This window comes from Podarcis liolepis (assembly GCF_965112155.1).
Source record: "Podarcis liolepis genome assembly, chromosome: 6".
NCBI classification, from domain to species: domain Eukaryota; kingdom Metazoa; phylum Chordata; class Lepidosauria; order Squamata; family Lacertidae; genus Podarcis; species Podarcis liolepis.
In genome coordinates, this window is record NC_139559.1 from 24,174,149 (window position 1) to 24,193,514 (window position 19,366).

The window sequence follows — 19,366 nt, forward strand, 5'->3', positions numbered from 1 at the left end:
AGGTTTTATTACGGCAACTGCAGTTTGTGCTCAGTCACTAGAAGTACCTGAAACCTCTGCCACAGTCCTTTAGCCCATCAGTTTTCCCAACAAGAGGCAAAGCATGAGTATCATGTGTTGCTGTTTGAACAGAAGCGACATGGTGCTGAGGATAAGTAAGTCTGGGTGTGGTTGGTGCTTGGGTGGGAGGCTTCCTATAAAGTTGACTTATACTGAGTCTACAACAATAATAAACTAGGCAGACCAGTTTGCCTCGGGAATGAGAATCCTATGCAAACTTCCCCATGCTCTTGGACTCCAGCTCCCATCAGCCCCAGACATCATGGCCAGTAATTAGGGATGATGGGAACTGTAGTCTAGGAACATCTGGAGAGCCATATATTCCCAGGATTGACTAGTGCAGTATGGGGAAATCACTGAGTTAGCTGACATGGGCTGGGGCAGGGCAGGGTTATAAAGAGGTTGGAGCTGCAAAGATGCACCAACAGAGCCAAGCCAATGCTCCTGCTGGTGAATTTGACAGCCCTGACCTGACTGCCACCCCGCCACAGCCCAGCCCTGTCCGGGTAAGCTGCAGTGACAGTGCTGCCAAGAGCGAAGCCCCTCCCCACAACACTGACTGCCACTGCCGGTTCCTCATTCCTGGCAGCAAATAGCCAGGTTTTCAAACAAGAATCTTTCCCAGTCCCTTTCTTCAACCTTTAGAATGGACAAAAATGTCAATATTCTGGCAGGTGTATTAATTTGGGAAGTTTGAAGTAAAGCTGATTGTTTTCTTCTTTTCATTTTATTATATTGTGGATTTTTCTTAAAAGAAATGAATTTATCTTAAAGGTTTCTTTCCCTGTATTGTGTGCATTCTTTTGTGTGTGCGAGTTTTACATTTGGTTATACATCTGTCTTTGAGTTTAGTCTCAATCTTTTAAAGGAGACTGTTTTAAGCAATTTACCAGTTCTGAACAGATAGAATTGACTTGCCACTTCGAAGAGAGGAAGCCTATAGTGGAAAGTCAAGCGGAAGACCTATATATAGCCATTGGTTGTAACGGTGTTGGTTTGGTGGTTGTGATTGCTTCTCTAAACAATTTCCTGGCCAGTTGATTGTGGCATTTGGAACCTTTAGCACACAGATGACACAGTGCTGCTGCTGATCAGCATCTGAGTGATTAATGCTTATTCATTTTAATTTTTTCTGGATGCTCCCAAATGAATTATCTGTGAAAGATAATTGGCCATCATGGTAAAATGGAACTCGAGTAGCCTTCATTCGCACATAATACTAAACCATAGTTTAGCACTACATGGGTGAGATTCCATGAGGCTTGAGTGACGTGTCAGGTTCACACATTCCCCCTACATAGGAACATAGGTAGCTGCCATGTACCAAGTCAGAACCATTGGCCCATCAAATTTAGAATTGTCTACACTGAGTGGCAGCAGATCTTTATGGTTTCCAGTGGGACATTCCCAGCCCTACCAGGAGAAGACTTATACTGAGTTTAGTTTTGCTTTCAAAGAATCTTGGCTTAGTGTTAGGGATTGCAGTTTACAACGTGGGTTATGAATATGGCCTGTTTAACCATTGTTTGTTGTACTCAGGATTGCTTACTGCTGTGGGTCTAACAATATAATTTATAATGGATAAAGGTAAAGGGACCCCTGACCATTAGGTCCAGTTGTGACTGACTCTGGAGTTGCGGTGTTCATCTTTCTTTATTGGCTGAGGGAGCCAGTGTACAGCTTCCGGGTCATGTGGCCAGCATGACTAAGCTGCTTCTGGCGAACCAGAGCAGCGCACAGAAACGCCGCTTACCTTCCCGTTGAAGTGGTACCTATTTATCTACTTGCACTTTTACATGCTTTCGAACTGCTAGGTTGGCAGGAGCAGGGACCAAGCAATGGGAGCTCACCTCATCGCGGGGATCGAACCGCCGACCTTCTGATTGGCAAGTCCTAGGCTCTGTGGTTTAACCCACAGTGCCACCCGCGTCCCTTATAATGGATAGATACAGGAAAATAACTATTGGTCATGCCATGATAAAAAGATGGATTCCTGGAGGCTGTAGTGGGGGAAAGAAGAGGAGGCCAGAACCTCAGAATGGATGAAACAAACTCTGATTCTTAGGCTAGGATGCTTCTCTCTCTCTCTCTCTCTCTCTCTCTCTCTCTCTCTCTCTCTTTAATATGCAGGGATTAGTGTTTTTTATTGAAGCATTCTTTCTTCTCCCATCAACTCCCACCTCCAGTATCCTGAAGTGATGCAGTCCCAACCAGGAGGGCCAGACTGCGTACTTCTATAAAAAAGAGATTTGTCTGCCGCAAAGTGTCCTATGAATATTCCAAGGGGCTGCAGGGATGTGCCTGATTTTTCAGACATATTGTATCCTGAGGGTCTTGGTGGTTCATTTCAGTTTCATTGAAATTGGCAGAACTTAGTGCATGCTCTTAAAAAGTTGCCTAGAAATTTACTAATGCAATCACGGTCTCTTTATTACTTCCAGGGCTAAATCGGGATTGCAGCTGTCTGGACAAAATATCTTATGATGCCTAAAAGGAAAGAGAAGGAAATGCAAAGTGATTCATTAAGAAAACATTGACTTTTTTCAGGTACGCATTGATCTTGGTATTTTTTTACTTGGCTCTCATACATAGGGTCATTGCAGCCTTTTAATGTAAAGGTCATGTATGCCAGTGATGCAGCGGTAAAGACTTTGGAGCATGAGCTCATGATGACACCAGCCCCATAGCCATGCCCCTAAGGAGAGTTCAGAAATGTAGGCCACGGTATATGCACACCCACATCCCAGCAGCACTGTAGCACAATGCCCAGTCTCAGCTCACAGTCATAGACTTAGCACGGATATGTAAGCATCAAGCATTCTTGGAGAGGCGATCACAGCCACTGTACTCCTTCCCTGGATCTTCTGCTGCTGCAGCGCTGTGATCTCAGCCATGATTTGGCTTTGTATGTTGCCCAAACCTGGGCTCATGATTTGTCTCTTCCAGGCGAACCATGAGCTGTGAATCCAAAAATCAAACATGGTTTGGTTAAGTGTTGTGTCAGTTCGTAGAAGAGAGCATAGGTGCCAACTCCCTGGGTTCCTGAGCATCAACAAAATTCCCTGTGAAGGGGCTGGATGCCCACAAATTTTTGTGCCAGGGCCATGTTGCATGGCACCCACGGCCCTTGGCACCCATGGTCGTGGGGCCAAGCTGGCACTCCTGGAAGAGAGAGATAGTGTTGTGTTTAGCGCATTGCACACGTCTAGAAGTGTGAAAGAAATTTGTTTCAGTTTGCATTTAAATGCAGTTCACACTTTCTGAAACAATATGCGAACTGAAATACAGCCGTCCTTCGAAATTCACATTTTTCTGAATTTTGCAGTGTAGTTCTCTAGCTTAAAAAAAAAAGTGTACTAAAATGCACAAACCAGGGTAAAAATTGTCAGGAGCTCATCCTACTCTCGAGTAGAACCTTGGCAGAGACACATGCTCGACTGGCATGTTCCCTCCCTCCTGGTCAATTGTTTGGGAGCTTCAAAAGCTTTCTTCTGCCAGAACATCACAGCGACCAATGCCAACAGACATCGGCACACTTAGGGATCCGCAGAGTCTTCGCAGTTCGCGTGACAGACCTCAGCAACTCAGCATTTTGGCTAATCTACTTTATTTACATATAAACACACACAGAGCACTGCAACATGGCTCCCTCTCTCTCTAGCATCAGACAGCAAAGAGAATGAACATAGGACAATAGTCCCACTTCACAGAACACAGTAACACAAACATCCTGTCTCCATCACTTCCCACTCTGTGGAGTCAAAACATACACCATCATGTGAAAGACAACAATTCCATGACTGCAATCACACAGCTGAAATTCTAACAAAAATGTGCATAAAAATTAGTGGAAATAACATAGAAAAATACAGTGGAACCTCTATTTGCGACCATAATCCGTACTGGAGGTCCGTCCAGAGGTCGAAACGGGTCGCTGGGAGAGGCGCCGTTGTGCGTAAGCGTGGGTGGCGATTGCCCGCTTTTGCGCATGTGCGAACGGTGATTGCCCGCTTTGCATGTCCAAACGGTGATTGTCACTTCTGCACATGCGTGAATAGCGATCGCCGCTCCTGCGCATGCACGAGCGGTGGCAAACCCACCGGTTACTTCTGGGTTTGCCGCGGTCGCAACTTAGGATGACCATAAGAAGAGGTGGTGGTAAGTAGAAGTTCAACTGTACATTATATTGGGTAAAATTGGCTTTCAAAAATGTGTATATTGAATAGAAAGATGTGTACATTAGGGAAATTTACTCAGAATGCTAAAGAATTTTTCTAAGGATTTCTTTAGAATTACAAACTGATGTGGATATGTGGCAAAGCAAATTTAAACTAGGGACAATGAGAAAGGGAGTGAACCAAAGTTGACAGTTCCTTGCATCCCTAGTTTGCAGACAGAGCTATATATATCAAGCGACCCACCTGCTCAACAGCTGGAGAACTGGAAAAAACATGAACACTAAAGTCCTGCCATGCACAAGCTGCCATTTCAGATGCCAGTGAGGCTCATTTGAACTGTTTAAAACAGACTGTTGGATAACTGTGTTAGTTTCTAACATAAATTTAATGTAAAGAACAGACCGTTAAATGCCTTTTAAAACAGCACAGCAAAGGTTATTGCCAGTAAAGGAGTGAACACAGCATGTTCTATATTCCAACCTTCCCACCCTCAGCCAAACTCACAATGCTGGCAATTACAGCTCCTGGAGATGATAGCATCATTCCTTCGATGGAAAAAGTACAGGAGATGTCCTCCCCTTTGCTGCACCAGTGAAATATACTGTACTACACAAGTGAAATGCACACAAATATTGCAGTATATCAGCGTTCTTGTTATATGTGTCCCCCCCCCCCTTTTTTATAGTCGCTATATTCCAAAATATTCCCGTCACGGGGATTCAAACTGCCGACCTTCTGATCGGCAAGTCCTAGGCTCTGTGGTTTAACCCACAGCGCCACCCGCGTCTCGTTCCTTTCCTGTACAAAGGTAATTTCTCCTTTTAAGATGCACTGGAGGAACCCCAGTTATGAAATTATCCTCCTGGGAAAGTATGAACAGGCTCTGTCTCTCCCCCCACCTCCCATTTTTTGGTAGTATTTAAAGGTTTTATTAAAAAAAAATTCGGAAGATGTTTTATGCACTTAGTAAAAGGTAAATGTAAAGGACCCCTGACAGTTAAGTCCAGTCGCGAACCACTCTGGGGTTGCGGCGCTCATCTCGCTTTACTGGCCGAGGGAGCCGACATTCATCCGCAGACAGTTTTCCCGGGTCATGTGGCCAGCATGACTAAGCCGCTTCTAGCGAAACCAGAGAAGCGCACGGAAACACCATTTATCTTCCCGCCGGAGCGGTACCTATTTATCTACTTCCACTTTGACGTACTTTTGAACTGCTAGGTTGGCAGGAGCTGGGACCGAGCAACGGGAGCTCACCCTGTTGTGGGGATTCGAACTGCCGACCTTCCGATCGGCAAACTCTAGGCTCAGTGGTTTAGACCACAGCGCCACCCGCGTCCCGTTTTTATGCACTTACCTGAGAATAAACAACATTGAGTCCAGTGGGGTTCACTTTTGAGTAAACAAGCTTAGAATTGCAGTTCATGACTGCTGCTTTTGGGGTGTGTGTGTGTGATTTTTCATGCCCACTAAATGCTTCAAATGTGTTTATATTGTATTTCCTCCCCTTTATCTTTGGTTTATTTTAATGGCTTTTTACTTGGCATTCTGGTTATAGTATTTCCAAGAGGAAAGCTCCGGTTTATCATTTAATCTACCACTTGTGTGAATCATCGGCTGAAAGACTGCTCAAGGTCATAGTGGTGGTGCAAAAATCTAGTTAGTAGCTGCAGCTGCATTGTCTTCCAGCACGTATACCCTCTAGTGCTGGGGAAAATAGGCTTGATTGGCTAAAGGGAAATCTAGCAATCTACCCTCCTGTGTCTAGACCTTTTGGTATATAAAAAACCTGGCCATTGACTTGGTTCTGGGGTCGCATTCAGATGAAGGATCGTGTTGCTATGTAACCATGTTTGTCTGGATGCAGTTTGCTGGTGCTCCTGTGATTCTAATGGTTGGTGTTAGGATGAGGCAACTAGTTTTGGTCTGTACCCGAAATGTCGGAAGGGTTTTTTGTTTCTTAAACCACAACTTTAGTATAAAAGGGTTGTCTTTGCTGTCTCTTAATAACGCATTCGTCTTTATTGGTGTGGTTCCTTACTGTAAGCTCTGGCACCCGCCTGCTTTGCTTGGTCATTGCTACTGAGTACCTTGGGGGCTTGGAAGGCAAGGAGTGGATCATTGTCTCTTGCCTGGCTGAATCCCAAAGGGTGTCCACAAACAGATCTGAGTGTTTCCTGACTCAGATTTGGGGGTTCAGGGCTGGTGGCAGTACCAACAGGCAGGGGTGGTTTTTCCTGGGCATTATTTGGTTAGCTAACTCCCTCCCTAAGCAGCCTCCAAATCTTACAGATGCATTTTGGGATTTTGTATGGCTTGATATTGTATCTCTGCTACACTCCCTTCTGACACTTCCTGTCTTGTTGTGTGTTTCTCTTCTGGGAAAAGAAATCCTCGCTTCAGGTGCAAACAGTCTTGGGTGACTTCCAGCTACACACCTGCACTTTCATTTGTTTTATATCAGTTGTTTGCATTCAGCATTAAGCCCTTCCAAGGATATGTCTGCTGTGGGAAGCAAAATTTACTGGCAAAAGCTGCCAATCCCCAGTTAGCCATGAAATGCACTGGGTGACTTTGGGCCAGTCACTTCCCCTCAGTCTAACCTTCCCCACAGGGTTGTTGTGAGGATAAAATGGAGAGGAGGAGAACTATATACATACAGCACCTTGAGCTCTTTGGAGGAAAGGTGGTATATAAATGCAATAAGCAAATAACTACCGGTACTTTTTTCCAGTAGACAAGTTGCTTGTTAGGAGAGGGAGCTTCTTCAGAGAGCATGCCTTCCATGCTTCATAAGAAATTAGGTATTCTCATTTTACACTGAGTGAGCAAGGTAAGCCAAATGAATGAGATCACCTAGCAAAAGAAGGTTGTATTCAGTGCAGTGCTATGCAAACTTTACGTCAGTGGAAGGATTTCTGCTTGCACAGTGGACCTCTTCCCCTGGTACAACCTCTAAAGCTGTTCTAGGGGTTTTCCCAACCCTCTGGAGCAGAATGGTAAAAGGTATGGAGGGAGGAGAGCGGGGAAGTCCCATTGTACAAGCAGAAATTATTGTTATCATGGGATAACACAAAGACACTTAAAACAATACCCTTTTCACACTTTAGATTAGATCAGATTTATTTCCAGTTCCAGAACCAGCCTTTACAACCTCCTTCAAGTGTGTTTATTCCGCCAACCAAAAATACTACTACTTTTTTTTTGCATATACATGTAAATCTGTGCAATGCTTGTCCATCTATGCTGACTGTATAGCACATGCCCCTTCTATTCCCCTGATACTGGAAGCATGTGTCTCCATGGTTTCCCTCTGAATGCAGTTGCTGTATATTTACTATAGTTTATAAAACCTGACTTAGTGTCGCATTGATGCAATATCTGCTCCTCCACACCCCACCTTTGCTTTTCTCTTCCAGCTTAAGGGGGATGGGAGAACAACTGGTATCTTAGAAAAAACAGAGTTAATTTAATGCACTGTTTTTATGTTTTTAAAAAACCAAGAAGCTGATAACTGAAGCACCCAAGCTATTCCTTCCCGATGTTCAGCATGTTCTGAATAATGGAGCACTACTCTGAGCACCATCCCATATTCCCAGGACTTGAGTAAATGAACTTACTGTTGTACATGTTGAAAGTTGACTTTGTTTCTCGTAAGGTGATATTCAGTTTTATCACTGCTTGTGATTTACGGAGAGTAGCTCATTGCCAGAGTTCATTAAATCCCAAGCGGGAGATGAGAGCAATGGCAAAGAATATTTGGCCCCACTGGACAGAACCAACCCATTCAAAACTCTCAGGTTCCTTAAAATCTCCGCAGCTTGAGGGATCCACACATCTCAGACCCAGAAAGAAGCATGTATAGCTGAAACTGGGAGTAAATAATATTTTCTATGCCATGCTGATCTTCCACAAACCAGCAAATGCTTTAAGGCTCACAGGTGATACTTGCCTTGTTCTGCCTCAATAGCTATTCTGAAAAAACGGGGTACAGTTGCTCCCCCTCTCAATTCACTTTGCTGTCTGCAACACATGCTGTAGCGTATACCCGTTGTTTGGCTTGACCCCTTCTGACCTTTTGTATCTTGGCACTGGAAATGCACTAGGTCTTTGGCAGAATGCTGTCAAAAGTAGAAGGGGGGACTCTTTTGTTAACACAGTGCCAAATCCTGCTTCAACATGGAACAGTTTGTTCTGCTAAAAGAATGAGCCAGTTCAGTGAGCAGAACAACTCAGAGCGGCAAACCAGCATATTCAGAAAACTGAAAAAGTGTTTGGCTATAATGAAGTTGCCTTGAAACCAAGCTCTTAAGAAAAAGAGGGGGAAATAATTGATATTTTCTAAGGGGACAGTTCTCCCCCCCCCCCCCATAGTCATTTCAGCTAATCGTAGCATGAAATACATCCGAAATAAGTTGTGCATGCATTCAGAATAAGAACGGGCTCTTTTGTTATTCCCAATCTCAACACTTTGCAGAAAGCATTCAAACTTTTCTAACTTGGGTGTGCCAGACCTTCTGGTTCAAACCTCTGTGGTGTGAAATATACAAAGCGTGTGCAGTTAATGAATGCCCACTAATAATTGGTATGTGTAATTTGCATTTAAAATGTGACTAATTTCCATGAATGTGGCGGATGCTAGGATCTGGCAATGAATGCCCCTGTTGCCTCATGTGAAATTTCTGGCATGGAGACTGCAAATTAAAAGATCTTAAGCTGGCTATGAAGTTCTAGCCCAGAATTCTTTCTTCTGAACTCACTAAGCTTCTTGTGCACCTCTGCAGAAGGAATTAGTTTTAATGCTGCTATCAAGATTGTCCTCTCATTTGATCGGTGTTATAAAAGCCTGCCACCACCTGAGTCACCTGGATTTTTTTTATTGCTTATCTTCAATGTTCTGAAACTTGAAACTGATTGTGAGCAAAAAAAAAGTATCACAGCAGATTTTTTTTAAGGGAGGGTGGGTGGGAGGCAGCAATAAGAGATGCAGAGCACTTGTTCAGAGAGTTTGTTAACCTAAGCTTTGTAACCCTGTACCTGGTTGTAGGATGGAAGGGCGAAATACTGAATCAAATGCCAATAGCAAAAGGTATAGAATACTGTAAGCAGAGGTGAAGTTTTGAGATAAAAGTTGGGTGGAGGGAAAGAACGTTGGGTCTACCCACAATTCCCGAGAGCCTCTGCATTAAAACAGTACTTGTTCTAAACCAGAAGTTGCATCAGAGTTGCCTTTTAGAAACCGCAGGAGGGAAGAGTGCTTGCATAGGCATCTGATCGGCCTGTGAGAACAGGATGCTGGACCACTGCACCAGTTGCATCCTCCAAACCAACCTCAAGGGTAGTCCTACAGAGAGATGCAATGACAGATCTATGCAAATGAAAGAAAACTGAAATTTGCTACTTGCATATTGTGCTCTACAAAGAATTGATTTAGCAAATAGAGGCGAGCAGCTCCTAAATATTTATGCTGCATGGCCCAATTGGACAAAACGCATCTCTCAACAGTTTGATCCAGATTAAAAAAATAAACAAATCTCCGTTCTGCCCTGGTTTGGGAAATGAATGTGATCATTCACTCAACTGGTCTTTCTGTGCCCATAAACCATCCAAGCGTTTTGAAAGCCAGGCAACATCTACAAAGCACAATTGAAGGATGGGCACAATAGAGCCATTCTTGATACTGATGCAAACTGCGTGGGGCTGTTTTACAGATTAAAGTGGCAGCAGTTCCAGTGTTTACATTTTGATAGTATTATACAAACACTTTCTTTCTTTCTTTCTTTCTTTCTTTCTTTCTTTCTTTCTTTCTTTCTTTCTTTCTTTCTTCTTAGTGGGTGATTTGTTTGTTTTGGGTGAGCCCCCTGATTTTAATCTTACTAACATAGCAGCTAAATGCTAAGGTTCTCACCATATTTTCCAGTAATCCTTAAAAAAGCAAGGATATGCTGATATTACTGCCCCCATTTCACAGAGAGAAGGCTGAGGGAGGCTAAGGGTACCATGAGTTCTTAGCAGAGCTGAGAGGAATTGCCTGCACACAGCAATTATGTCACATACACTGGTTCCTTTAAATGACTGTAATGGTGACATAGCAGAGCAGGTATGTCTTATTAGAGTAAATGCATCTTTTGTTTTGTTTTTTAACCTGATCTGCTTCTGAGCCACTTTGTCCATTTCAACCTGTAATTCAGGTTCTGAGATGCTCTTTATGAACTGAAGGTTCATAACTTTATGAACTGTGTTCCGCACAGGGAATCTAAAAATTGCAGTTCAGTTAGGCTTGCCACTTGATTGCTTATTCCCCCTGCTTCTCTCCTGTTGTAATTTCTCGATTCTTCAAACTGGAAGCCCTTAGCTCTCTGAGAGCAGATAAAATGTTTGAACAAAGAAGGAGCTACCTCCATATAGGTGATTGTCCAAGCTTGTCTTGTGATGTCAGGCCTTAGTTTACTCGTCAACATTATTTTTCAATTTAGTTTTTGGCCTGAAACAACATTAAGATTTCAGCCCTTCATCACTTGATCACCCTGGCAACATATTCAGTTGGTAGATCATGGGATAATTAAGCTGAATGGTGGAACTGCTGCACAACAGTTTGGCAAGCACTGATTACCAATGCAAGGGAAATGCTACTGCCTTACTTACTAGAAGCATCCTCAGATGTCTGGATGTAAGTGTGCAAAGCTTCATCTCTTGCCCACGATTGGTCTCCCCTTCTGAGTACTTAACATCTGAGCTTCTACATAGGACCAGAGCAAATCTTCAGGCATTGCAGAAATATTGCAATGAATAAGGACGCAGAAGTGGTTTCTTATTTAAAAGATTCAAGTCTTTGAAAGTGGCGCAGTCTATGTAGAATTTCTGCAGTCTCCATATTCTTAAAAACAAGAAGATGGATGAAGAAGCTTTGTGAAGTGCAGTTGGATAAAAATCCATTACCAATCTTCCCTCTGCAAAGCAGTTTCAGAGGATTATTGGACGTGTTCTAGCATACTCAGTTTATGTGGGTTGATGACAGCTGAACAGGTGTGGCAGTGGCTCCAGGTAAATTGGAAGCTTCTCCTGAAGTGCACCCCAAATCTTTTTTGTAATACAAAGATTCATGAGCAGATAAATCAATGTGGAGATGGTTCTCTGCTGTTAATGGTTCTCTGTATTAGCAAACAGTGATCCAACCAGCTCGGAGACATGTCTATCAATGCTGTGATCTAAAGATGTATATTTGCCAAGTTTGCATGTGCACAACCACTTTCAAACCTGGGTGCAGGTGATAGGAAATGTCTGAGGACATTCCATGTCTTAGGGCTGCAGTTTGAAGCCTCAACCCGACCTCTTAAATTATGCCATTCCCCCACTTAATCTAGTTGTGGTGCTGTGATTATCTTTGTTCTAGTCTGTGAATTTTGTTGGGGATTTTCGTGCAGGTTTTTTTTTATGTTATCATAAATTGCCTTGGGGTTTTTTTTAATGACATGAAAACAAATACCTACAGCATTCATGTCAAAATTATGGCTCATTTCGTGTCCCTTTAATTGGATGTTGTTTGAAAGCAGCACTTCATCATAGTTTGTTTCTAAAAATCAAGGTTACAAGGAATTTCTCAGCCCACATGCCTGCCTATATTTGTGTCTGTGTCTGTGGTGTTAACTTTAACCGGCTTAATACAGATAATTTATTTGATTTTATTTATTAGATTTATATACTGCCCTTCATCATAAGATCTCAGGGTGGTTCACAAGATAAGGATACAAGGTAAAAGCACAAATAAATAGTAAAAAACAAAACAAAATAATAAACCCCCTCCCACAAATGCATTTAAAAGGCTTCCTTACCACCTCATGGGAGGGCACAATGCTGACCCACTCATACACAGTCTATATTTGGACGGGCCTTCCATATGGTCCCAGCAGAAGTAAACGTTTCACAAGATATGGGTCCAGCTGCTTATGGGTGCTGCAGGGAATCTGCCTTTGCCATCTGTGCCAGTTGCCACTAGCATGGCAATGAGTGTGCCAAGCAAGCTGTCACCAAAAGCTACCTGTGGATGCTGTTGGCACGTCTGGAGTTGTTTAGTACGCACGCATCCATATTCAGAGGTCAGAGGACTTGATCACTCATGTCTTAATTGTTCTTTGCTTAATATTCTCCCACCCTAGTTGTGTAGGTAAACTGGTACTGAAAGCTCATTAAAAGGAAAACCTTATTGAGTATTCAGTGGTCTTAAGAATCTACGCTCAAACATGGCACGTGTTCAGTTTTGGTTGCTAAGCAAGCCTTGGGTGAAGATCACACTTTTAATCTTCTAAATGTAGACTTTGGCATTGACCAGACGAAATGTTTTGCATTAACAACCCTGCCTTTATTAATTATATGAAAACAAGCCATTTACATGCCAGCCGAAAAGGACTGGGGCACTCTTACCTAGCGGTACTTATTTAAAACTTAATTACATTAATGTATAGATAACTTACACTTACCCAGAGTTGTGCTTTCCATAATAAGTGTTCAAGGCCATTAAAATAATTTGGGTAGTATCAGCTGTAAGACAGCCATGAGCTCTGTAGGGTTGGTACATCTTAGAGGACCTCTAATATTGTTTCTTAAAAGATCTTATGGTACTTTACTTATACCCTCCCCCTTTCAACTTAGCTGTCTCAAAGTGTAACAGTTAGTAGGTGTGATGTTAAGTGAGTTTTAAAAAAATGAAATTTCAACCTTCCTAGAATATAAATAAAATCATAGTACACAATGGCTAACACCATCTGAACGTAACTGCTGTTGTTAAATAGGATTATTTTAGCGAGATTAGAATTTGGGACAGGATAGGGGCTGAAACTACCTGACCCCAATGCCTATATAAAAGTACAAACAACAGCATTAAACATAAACTTTCTTTAAAACAAGGTGAAAATTAGAGGGAGAAAATATTAGGTAAAGTAAAGGTCAAGGACCCCTGGATGGTTAAGTTTAGTGGACAATTAGTGAAACTGCCAAACTTAAAAATAAAATAAGAAAATTTTGAAATATCCCTGAGCAATTGTGATGCTTTTACTGTAGGAAAACAATGTGTAATATAAATTGGCACTGGTTAAAGCAGTTTTAAGCTGTTTATTTTGGAGAAGAGGCCATAGGAAATGGGTGCAGCATTTTTTTTACATATGAAAGGTCCCAGATTCCTCCCTGCTGTGGAGGGTAGGGTCCAAACCAATGGATTTAAGATACAAGAAATGAGATTCTGAATAAACATCAGAAAGAACTTTCTGAATGTAAGAGAATAGACTCCCTTGGAAGGTGCTGGACTCTCCTCCCTTGGATGTTTTCAAGCAGAGGTTGGATGGCCATCTGTTATGGATGCTTTAGTGAAGATTCCTGCATTGTGGGGGGTTGGACTAGATGACCCTTGGGGTCCCTTCCCACTCTACAGTTCTATGATTCAACCCTTGGGACCTCCAGTTAAAAGGATCATAGCTTGCAAGTGATGAAGAGGAACTGTCTCCCTGATACACTGAAAAGCTGTTGTCAGACAAGACAGTGCTGGAACATATGGTGGTCTTGGCTCATTGTATGACAGCGTCACACACTCGTGCTTAAATGAACAAATTCTGAAAATTTAGAAATTGGGCCTAACCTGTTGTGATTTGAAATAAGAAGTGTTGCTCCTGAGCTTGGCTCTTTCGCAACTTGTAAATACACGAGCCCCGTTTGCTTAGTAATCTAAAACATCCTGTGGTCTGCTCAGTACGCAACTCAAGTTGCAGATGCAAGTGTGCACCAGCCTTCTGCATAGTTCTTATATAACTGTTCTAGAGGGAAAAGAAATGTACAAACAGTCCCTTCGATTACATTTTGTCTGGTGTGTTGTCACTGTGCTTAAACTCCAGCTAACTTTACATGAGAGGGCCAAGCAAATATTAACTTTTTCCTCTGGGAATAAGGTCAGGCTGCCACAGTATTCCAGATCTGGCCTTTTTAGTGGTTCAGCCGAATCAAAACAGCTTTCCCTGCGGTTGTTCTGTAAATGACACACTCATCACTGCTTTTCATTTTGGAGATCTAGCCTTCATGGAGCGCTAAAGAACTTAAGGAACATATAGTCAATCAGTAACTCTTGTTTAGCAAACCAGAATGTTATTTAACTCCTCTTCTTTCTTTCTTTCTTTGCACTGTGGGGCTCTCTTAAACCTTGCCACATTGTTGCCACTTTACAACCCATACAGGGAAGACCCCTGTGCACATCACAGGGTTATTTCAATTGGGGGTTTCAGTCCCTTGCATTTCTAGTGAAAAAGAACCCAGTGGTAAGGGACACTGTCTGGAATCTTGGAAAACATTACAAGTAGACAGTAGTGGGTCAGTTTCTGCACAAGGTAGCTCTGTATTTTTGTATATCTATCCCAACCATCAGAGTAATGGACCCTTTCCAAGTTGGAGTGATGTCTGAATTCCCGCACAGCTTGTGTGTGTGAAAGTGCCATAAGGGTTCGCTCTTCCTTTGCAAAGGTGCCTCTACCCACAAGGAGCATGGCATGCAGGAGGTGAAGTTTGGGAGAATTATGGGGTGTATCCACTTTGCATCACCAAAACTGATCCTCTTAATAATGCATTATGTCTTCCTATTCCGAATACAGTCGAACCTCCGTTTACGTAACCCTCTGGTTATGTAAACTTTGGGATGCGCAAATGGTAAACCCGGAAGTATTTTACTGGTCCTCAGGTTGCGTAAACCTTGGGATCTGACCAGACCTCTGGAACGGATCCTGTCCACAACCGGAGGTACCACTGTACATGGATGAACACTGTGGGAATCAGGCAAAGCCCTCTTTAGTTATTCCTATGGATATATCCAGTGCAGTTTAATTATGTTCCTGTGCATACATGTCTGGAAAAGGGGCTAGGGAAATTGCATAGAGAAGCCCTTTTTCTAATTTTCAGCTTGTGTATGTTGACTTTGCTCAGCTGTCAACATCTCCCCCCACCCTCCATGTCCTTATCCCCTCTAGTGTAAATCAGTTGTGGAGCTTCTCTTTCACCCTCATAGGCATATAAGGTTCTATAAGTTTGCTTCTGCTAATGTTTGTGGGAGAAACCTGTAGCTTATCACCTAATTTGTCCTGCTTCCTTGAGTAATGTGTCAGACATCTATCAACAAAACAAGAAGTGTTTTCCTCCTTTTAAAATAAAGGTGTCTTTGTGACCTGCATTTGCTACAAAAACTGGCATGTATAATCTCTGCAACACCAGTTTTTGGAATTGTTTTTGGTTCCAGCATTGATGGTTCCTGCATGCACACTTGGCTGGCCAGTCTTATAGTGATTTTTCGTACATCTAATGCAATTCATTAGATGAATTGCACCCAATGGATGATATCCAATATTAGCCATACTCTGAGTAGACCCACTGAAAATCAAACTTTGACTATTATTCCGTCTTCTGTTTAGACTTAAAAACTGCATTGAACTTTAATGAAAACCGATATAGTCATCATTACCTGGAGGGGTGGGTAGAGGAGAATCAAAATTATAATACAGTGGTACCTCGGGTTACATATGCTTCAGGTTACATACGCTTCAGGTTACAGAATCTGCTAACCCAGAAATAATACCTTGGGTTAAGAACTTTGCTTCAGGATGAGAACAGAAATCGTGGTCCGGCGGCACGGCAGCAGCAGGAGGCCCCATTAACTAAAGTGGTGCTTCAGGTTAAAAACAGTTTCAGGTTAAGAACGGACCTCCGGAACGAATTAAGTACTTAACCCAAGGTACCACTGTACCTCCATGACAGTTTTAATTTGGGTAACTTTAAATCTTTCCTATATTGTAGGTTGTGTTTTCTCCAAAATATCAGCTATGCCATGATGTGTGGCCAACATATCTGTCTCTCCTTAGCTCTATAAAGACAACTGCTTTCAGTTTCTCAGTTGACCAACTGAAATACTGTTTCTTAGTTAACTATCTTATGATGTATATGCAACACAGTATATAACTGAGTAAGAAACAGCCTGTGGTTGTGCTGGTGAAAATGTTTAGCACAATATTTTGCTGATATGCTATTCTTTTTGTTTCCTCAGATTCAATGGCCGACTTAAATGGTTGTCAAGACTCCTGACACACACATTTTTCTGGGCATCATGGATTTTCAGGAATATAGCCTGCAAAGCAGTCTCAAAAAGTAGCACCTGTCCTCTAATCTTTTATTATCTTCACTGATTGTAAAAATGGCCAGCAAAAGGAAATCCACAACGCCTTGCATGATACCACCAAAAACACTGGCACTGCAGGAGTCGCAACCAGGCTCTGTTGGAGTTGATCATGAAGGATCTCAACAGTCTGTTACTCCTGCAACTCTGCCTATTAGTGACACTGTTGTTCACAATAATCACAAAAATGGGCTGTTGTCCAATGGACATAGTGGTATCTTAGATGGTGATACTTACAGATGTATCTATTGCAATTTTGGCTCTCAAAACATTAATCAGTTCCTTGGTCACCTTGATTCTGAGCACATAGACTTTAGCAAAGGCCCGTCCTTTGTGTGTGTGCAGTGCAGTTTCCTGGTCAAGAGTCACAAAGAGCTTTCTTGCCACAACGCAGAGTGCCACATTGGGGAAACTGGCTTAATCTGGAATGTCGTGAAACAAGGCAAGCACGTGATTGTGGAGCAAACCATTGGAGATGCCAGCAGCAGCCAGGACCTTCTGGGGGACCTCCCTGAGGAAGGTCAAGACAGCCAAGCTGAAATTATCATTACCAAAACACCCATTATGAAGATAATGAAAACGAAACCAGAAGTGAAAAAAATCCACACGTTGAAAGAAAACGTATCTAGTAAACCGGTCAAGGATCTAGAGAAAAAAGTTGGCGAGCAGCCATTCACCAATGGACCAGTGAACCAATCATCAACAGGAACAGTTAAACCAACACATGTTGTCAATGGCTCAATAATAGGAAATGTACCTGTTTTGCAGGCAGGCCTCACTCAATTTGTGCAGCTGCAGCAGCAGCAGCAACAACAACAGCAGCAGCAGCAGCAACAACAACAACAACTTCACCAGCAGCTACCCACTTCAAAATCCCTTCCCAAGGTAATGATTCCCCTGAGCAGTATCCCAACATACAATGCAACAATGGACTCTAATAGCTTTCTGAAAAACTCTTTCCATAAGTTCCCTTACCCTACCAAAGCTGAGCTTTGCTATTTGACTGTTGTGACCAAGTACCCAGAAGAACAGCTGAAGATTTGGTTTACCGCCCAGAGGTTGAAGCAGGGTATCAGTTGGTCACCAGAGGAGATAGAAGATGCACGGAAGAAAATGTTTAACACTGTGATTCAGTCCATACCCCAGTCCACCATTACAGTGTTAAATACACCCCTAGTTGCAAGCCCCAGTAGTGTTCAGCATCTCATTCAGGCCAGTTTACCTGGCCATTCTGTTGGGAAACCTGAAGGAGCGGGTGGTGTATTGGTTACGCAACCAATAATATCAAATGGACTTCAAGGGACAACCTCATCTCTTGCAATAGCAGTCACATCCATTCCAAAGACTCAGATAGCAAAGCCGCCTGCCACTGTGTCAGTTTCTAGCACTTCGTCCCCTGTGAAAGTGGTGAGTGCTGCTCCATCACAGCTCACTGCTTGCCCAACTATAACTTCACAGGCCTTCTTAGATCCCAGTATATACAAAAATAAGAAGTCTTATGAGCAGCTCTCTGCATTGAAAGACAGCTTCTGTAGGAACCAGTTTCCTGGACATGCTGAAGTGGAGCGGCTTACAAAAATCACAGGCCTTAGTACAAGGGAAGTTCGAAAATGGTTTAGCGATAGGAGGTACCATTGCAGGAACATCAGAGGTGGCAAAGCTATACATGCTGGAGATAATACAATAATAATAGATTCTGTGCCTGAAATTACCTTCACCTCTTCTCCCAAAGCAACCCCAGAATTAACTTTCACGTTGGCAGCAACACCTGCTGTTCACACCCCAGCCCGTCGGCAATCCTGGCATCAGACACCCGATTTCTCCGCTACAAAATATAAAGAGAGGGCTCCTGAGCAGCTCAGAGCGTTGGAAAGCAGCTTTGCACAAAATCCCTCTCCTCCAGAGGAGGAAGTGGACCGTTTGAGGAGCGAAACCAAAATGACGAGGAGAGAGATTGACAGCTGGTTCTCGGAGCGGAGGAAACGGCAGGTGATCAAAGACGCAGAGCGGCAGAGGGACGATGACGCTGAAGACGACTCAGGGGAAGACGAAGGCTCCTCGGACGACTTGAAAGCTTCCAGTGAAAATGGCTCATTGGATGCAGCCACCAGCTCTCAAACGGCAGGAGAGCGCAAAGTAACCCCTATAAAAATCAACCTTAAGAACTTTAAGGTGACTGAGTCAAATGGCAAAAGTGAGGTGCTAGGCTTGAGTGAAGATGTCCAAAGAGAGAACCCCCGGAAGCCCAAGCTAAGTTCTAAAAAGACTGCTCAGCAGAGACATTTGCTCAAGCAGCTCTTTGTGCAGACCCAGCGGCCGACAAATGAACAATATGACCAAATATGTTCTCATACAGGACTTCCCAGGACTGAGGTGATTCGTTGGTTTGGAGATAGTCGCTATGGTTTAAAAAATGGAAATTTGAGGTGGTATGAGAACTACAAGCATGGTATCTTTCCTAAAGACCTATCGACCTCCAGTGAGGCCAGCAGGGTGGTCCTGCAGGACTATTTCCAAAAGAACAAGGTGCTTTGTGAAGATGACCTCCCAGGTCTGTGTGAGAGAACTCAGATGACTACTCAACAGATCAGGCTGTGGTTTGCCAAAAGGCTAGATGAAGAAAACAGGGGAGTGTCAGACACAGGAAGTGAAGATCAGTCCTCAAGTGTTGGGGAGCCAGCCAGCAGTCAAAAAGGGACAGTCGATGCCTTTTCTGAAGTTTCTGAGAACAGTGAATCCTGGGAGCCTGGAGGTCAAGATGGCAGCTCTGAGCTTGGAGATCCGGAGAGTCATCTGCCTGCCGTTCACTTTGGTAAGTGATTTCATCTTAACTGTTTCTGCTAATTTGGCCCTTCACATTTCAGCATTAAAAAGTGGTTTAAAAAAACAAGTGTTGATGATCAGATGAAACTTCAGTAGGAAATAACTTCCCTCC

The 19,366-nt window shown here is 43.0% G+C and overlaps 1 protein-coding gene across 3 annotated transcripts in view; it reads left to right on the forward strand.

Annotated features, from left to right (window-relative positions):
- ZHX3 (zinc fingers and homeoboxes 3) overlaps nt 1-19,366 on the forward strand; it is a 48,543-nt gene that overhangs the window by 20,675 nt on the left and 8,502 nt on the right. For all 3 annotated transcript variants that reach the window (XM_083508006.1, XM_083508004.1, XM_083508005.1), the window contains exons 2-3: nt 2,502-2,607; nt 16,303-19,243. In XM_083508006.1, coding sequence (XP_083364132.1) covers nt 16,450-19,243 — 2,794 coding nt within the window. In that variant the 5' untranslated portion in view covers nt 2,502-2,607; nt 16,303-16,449. The remainder of the gene's footprint in view (nt 1-2,501; nt 2,608-16,302; nt 19,244-19,366) is intronic.